Here is a 5,683-nt window from a genome sequence, read left to right as displayed (position 1 = left end):
AGGTCTATAGCAACACCCCACCATATATTTCATTCTATTAACCTCCACTTCACACCAGATACTCAAACTCACCACTACATAGGACATAGTTACTACCATAGTTATGTGTTTTCACCCTAACTGGACTTAAGTCATCTGATATCATTAGTAGTACTCTTCTATGCCTTCTGTCATTCCTAAAATTAGTATACCCATTAGACTCAATCGCACTTACCATATCTGATTCTGATAGACAGGTTTCACTAATGCCAACAATCTTAGGCCACATTATATTCAATAAAGCAACAAACTCAACCCCTTTGTTTCTAATACTCCTGGCATTTGTGTATAGGCATAAATTACCACCTAGCCTATTCTTATAATTAGATATGCAATCTATTTGGTCTTGTTCTAGAATTTTCTCTTTTTCCCTTCCCAGACATATTTAAAAGGTCCAAACCCAAAGCATATTTTTTCACCCTCTTTGCCACATATATAACCATGTTTGAAGACGTTCATATCTTTATCACATTTACATACCATAACTGAACTTTCACACCCATTTTTCCCCATTCCTCCCTTGATGATCTAGTTTCCCTAGCTCTCTGAATTAGATCTCATACCAAGAAGTAATTTCTCCAGGCTCCTGATGCCAAATGAACTCAAGTGCAGGCCATTTCTTATACAAGTCTTTTCTGCCATCAAACACACTCCATACATCTAAAAACTCGCATCTATTTCTTCAACAGAGCCTGCACGTGAAATCATTTGCTATCATTGTCCCCCTTAACTCGGTACTGTCATATCTGGGTAGCAATCCTACAATTTTTACTCTAGCACATTTCTTTCAAGAGGCCTTTCATATTTTCTCTCATACTATATTTGTCACTAGTTATATTATTAGTACCTACCAGGAACCACCATCTCTTTTACTTTTCAATTACATTTGTTATATTATTAATTTTTGCCTCTGGAAAACTAGAAGTGGTGACTCCCTCGGCAAGCACAAATTTTAAGATCGAGTCATGCCATATCCTCTTTTTTCTTTGATTTTAACTGACTTACCTTGTTCTGATCCTTTTTCTTATCGTGTCCAAGTTTAGTCAAACGTTTTTCCACCTTTTCCAATTTTAATTCAAACTAGTATGTTTTGAAATTAGACTCTTTCAAACTTTTTTTTAACAAGAAATTAATATCTTAAATTATTTATTATTGCTGTTACATTTAATACATTACTGAATTGGCTGTTTATAAGATAAATTGCATACAATCTAGTGTTAACAGCATCTGGATCTTAACTCAGTTACAAAATGCTATTAATATGAATTGATGCAGGTTGTTGAAGGACCCTTGCTAATATAGCATAACATCTTAACATAATTTTTTTAAAACAGATGTCATTTGAAAATTACTGTGAAATATTTATATCCCATATGCGAACTTCGTATGATTTTCTTACAGATATTTCCAATTTATGGTCACTTTTTAATTGTTTTCATGGTACATATATATATTATCCAAAACATTATATACTTGGAGTTAAATCAATTATGAATTTTCAAAGGCAGCTACAGCAATAGTAGTGTAATCTATACTTGCAATTGAATATAGTTTAAACAAATACAATGAATGAAAAAAAAAAAAAGCATTTTCATAAGTTTAAGGATAATCATAACACATGTGCTGCCTATAGGTATGAAGCAATTGGTATAAATTAAATCAGCACGTTTGATATAACATAACTATCAAGAATACATGTAATGCTCAGCTATAAATACCACCACTGTCAAACAACTTATATTCATAAGGAATGTGCAGCATTTATTATATATAATGAGGTGATACACAGGGCCCCCTGATATGATTAGTTCAAATAACTGAATACTTTTCATAAGTAGTAAACTTTAAGTTGATTTAGCTGATATGCAATGACGAATATAATATTTTGTCTATTACTATAAGTAGCCTTTCTCTGCCCGAGAGAATAATTATGTAAGACTAAAACAAATTAAAATCTTTTTTCTTTTTTAATCCATAATCAAACCAAATATATCTTGGTATACAAACAACGATTAAAATTGCCACAGACAAGCAATATTCAATGTATGTAAATAATGACACCAAATAGTCTATTATATTATATACACAATGCAAAATTACGCTTTCTCATCTTAGCCTTAGAAAGTAACAAACAGAACCTAAATGTCATACTTAATTGACCAACAGAAGTGCTGTACTTCTCACTTGACAGTGACATCTGATGATTGCTGCTCAAATAGTTTTGGAACGGTCACCATCATTCCTTTTCGTCTTTTGTTGTTGTGCCTTTTCCATCACATGCTACAATTTTAACTTTTTCAACTTTTACTAGTTCCTGAACTTCTCGAAATTCTACGTCTTTTAAAACAAAAGTCCATACATTATCGCAGAATCTGTACGTATTTAAGTGGCCAGCTTTAAACGTAAGCCTCGTCTTCACTCGATTTGCAAGGGCATTGTTTATTGCTTTATCAAACTGCAGTAGAACTTTGAGCGCTAACTGTGGAGTTATTTGTCCACACTGGATTAATTCATCTAAACTTTCTTGAAGTGTATGACCTAACGTAGTATTCCGATACAACTGATAGCTCATCTTCGCACTTACCACCAATATTTAAGCCTTTCCAACTTACCACCGTCACTCTACCGGAAGATACAAAGTTAAGTACGTAGCGCCCTCTTCCAAATGACAAAGACAACTAAAATACAAAATAAGTTTATTTTCCGAAAAAAAATTTTAGATATAATATAAATATTATTTCTGGAAAAATTTCCATGCTACTCCTCTAAATTAGTATTAATTTTTATGGCTATTTTGTATATTTTTCTTAAGGAAATATATTTATAACTTCTCATTCCAAATTTCAAATTATAAACTATAATTTATAATTTTGGACTGCTAAATAAATCAATTGAAATTTGCAGTAATAGCCATTGAATGCTTAAACTTTGTAATTAAGTAGGTCATTGAGAATGCCATAAAAATAGGTTTTCACCCGGTGACTAGTTTAATTAAGAATAAATTAAAATTTTAAAGTAGCGATTCTATTAAACACCTACTTAAAGCACGTTTAAGTAGGTGTTTAATAGAATTACTATTATACTTGACTGCAGCTTGTGTCCTCGATGCCAATTCTTCAAACCATTGGACTTTAACTTTAGAGAGGCTCGTGAGGGCTAGGATTCGGAACTGGTTGATGATATCATAATTCTATATGGTGGTCAAAATGAGTTTGTTAAGACGATGTCATGTTTTAGTAATTTGCTCATGTACTACAACAAGATGACAAATTTACTGTTTAAGGAAAATGCATAAACTTAGATTTTTCAAAGGCCTTTGATAGAGTGCCAAGCTGGCAACTAAATTGGTACAGATGGGATCAGTTAAGAGACTAGTAAGTTACAAAGGTGATTTGCTATCCAATACTACCGGCGGGTTGTGCTAAGGTGGTATACCAAAAGAGGAAGGCCACGAACGATGTGCCGCAGGGATATGTTTAGGGACCATTATTGTTTCATTTGTATGTTAATATTGGGACAAGATATGCAGCTGATGTTTGTAAGTAATGCAAATTTGGAAGAACGAGTAGATATTGTGGCCTTACAGGAAGATCTGAATAGACTAGTGAGCGAGGAAGTGAGTAGAGCTCCAAGTTTGATGTTGCAAAGTGTATGGTCTTGAAATTTGGTAGGCAAGGATGACATGCAGAGTATAAAAATAATGGGAAGTTTTATAGAAAGGGAAGAGATGGAAGATCTGGGAATGGTGGTAGACACTCTTGAAGTTTAAGGGTCACATTGGTAAAGTTTTGAGAACATCATATCTGATTATGGCAATGATGAGGCCCTTGACATGCAAAAGCAAAGAAGTTATGATTCCTTTGTATAAGTTCTTAATCAGCTGCATAGGAAGTAATGCGAGTTAAATATAATTGCCTGGATATCAAGAGAACGTATAAGTTGGTGAGGGCTTGTTACTACATTAAAGGAGATTTTTCATAGAGTAGAGGGAGACAGGGATAGAACAGGAAGTCATCCCTGAAAGCTGAGCAGCAAGTCCTTTGCATGGAGAGTGGTTACTGAGTGGAATGCGTCGTCTAAGTGTGTGTGTGTGTGTGTAATAAGTTTGGAAACTCTCTGAATAGATTTACAGCAGGGCTCGATGACGAAAGTTTCGAAGTCTCGCAATACGTCTGTGGAGATCTGATGATGATAATGGTTATAATAATCCTTCCTAGCATTTCTTTTAACTTTAAAATTTTTAAAATATTATATTTAACACGTTATTTTCTTGGCAGTATAGTCTACAAATAGCATTGACATCTCTAATGAGAAGCCTCTCAAAGTAAGACTGATGTGTATGTGCGATTCAGAAGAACTTTTGTCTTTCTTTGACCTGTTCCTGAGTTAATGAATCTCTGGCAATGGCAGTTACGGTTTATCTTTTTTGGAAACTATTTTCAAACTTTCATCTTCGAAAAAAAAACAAAAAAAACGACAATAGAACTAACTACGGACACGAGATGCAGCCGTTGTCTGTCTGTCTGTCTGCCTTACTCTACTGAAAAGCTTTGATTCAATGACGGATTGAAGGATATGGGGACTGGCTGTCTCTGTCTTCAAAAGTTTGTTTCGGATAAATAAGCTGCTCTGCTTACTCTCTTTGATTAATAAAAGGCGTTAGGGGATTTATTTTATTCATTTATTTATCTTTACCTGAGGGGATATCCACACATAATTTCAGCTTTAATTTCTTTCAGCATATCTTAAAACATTTTTATTTGCATCATTAAGGATTATTTTGCTATTTACCATCAAGTCTCCATGTAATCATTTCTGATATTTTCTTTTCTATTCAAAATATTGTTTTCGATAGTTTTCTTTAACTCATTTTGAACCCCTTATGAATTCCATCGTTTTGCAATTTATCAATATCAAATTTGTGTCTTGTTTCGGCGTGTGTTGTTTGTCGAATACATAATTACATAGTCCAATTATAAAATAGTGATATGATATTCGAGTTCCCACACAGTAATTCACCGTTTGTATTTCTCTCTCCCGCATCGTACTTACCTATAATATTTACTAGCTCTTCATTATTTGAACCAAATATCCATCAGAAGTATCATCATCATCATCATCATCATCATCATCAAGGAGGTCTTATTAAATAAACTATAAAACTTCTCTTTTTCTCATGGGATGCAGTGTAATCCCTAACTTAATGTTGTATTTTTTCCTTGGTTAGTCATGCTAGTTTTCCCTATTTGGTAGAGTGCTGAAATTCCAATGCCGATTAGTGTCCTGATTTTCAGTCGGAATCTATCCGATTTGTGTTAAACAGGGCAGCTATCGTCAACAGTATTGATTACAATGGGAAAACCAATGGATCTTTCAGAGTTTGATAATGAGCATATTGTTAGTGACAGTCTGACTGGAGACACGATTCTGAAAACAGAACAGCTGAGGTTTTGGAAAGTTGAGACACCCGGGGTGTTCAATCAGTTATAAAATAACCTACATTGTTTGTCTAACAGGTGTAACTAGTCCTAAGACAATCTTGCCAGGAACGATATCGCCATCGTCTGAGAAGGCTTGAACGGACAAAGAGAACTTCCTGTGTGCAGCAGTTGACTAAGCATTTAATGAAATTTGTCCTAATCCA

The 5,683-nt window shown here is 34.0% G+C and overlaps 1 protein-coding gene across 1 annotated transcript; it reads right to left on the bottom strand.

Moving 5' to 3' along the window:
• Positions 1-1,157: 1,157 nt before the first annotated feature.
• On the bottom strand, positions 1,158-2,650 carry LOC150101883 (transcription initiation factor IIA subunit 2). The gene has a single exon (XM_090400544.1). The coding sequence runs from the start codon at positions 2,609-2,611 to the stop codon at positions 2,276-2,278; it is 336 nt and encodes a 111-aa protein (XP_090256670.1). The 5' UTR covers positions 2,612-2,650; the 3' UTR covers positions 1,158-2,275.
• Between the last annotated feature and the right edge of the window lie 3,033 nt (positions 2,651-5,683).

This window comes from Typopeltis vanoorti, chromosome 11 (assembly GCF_054136105.1).
Source record: "Typopeltis vanoorti isolate ZY-2024b chromosome 11, IOZ_Tvanoo_1.0, whole genome shotgun sequence".
NCBI classification, from domain to species: domain Eukaryota; kingdom Metazoa; phylum Arthropoda; class Arachnida; order Uropygi; family Thelyphonidae; genus Typopeltis; species Typopeltis vanoorti.
The sequence above is the reverse complement of the archived record's forward strand: the minus strand, read 5'-3'. Positions and strand labels throughout refer to the sequence as shown.

Bases quoted from the DNA above. Each gene is read 5' to 3' on its own strand.
- LOC150101883 (XM_090400544.1), bottom strand. From the start codon at position 2,611: ATGAGCTATCAGTTGTATCGGAATACTACGTTAGGTCATACACTTCAA.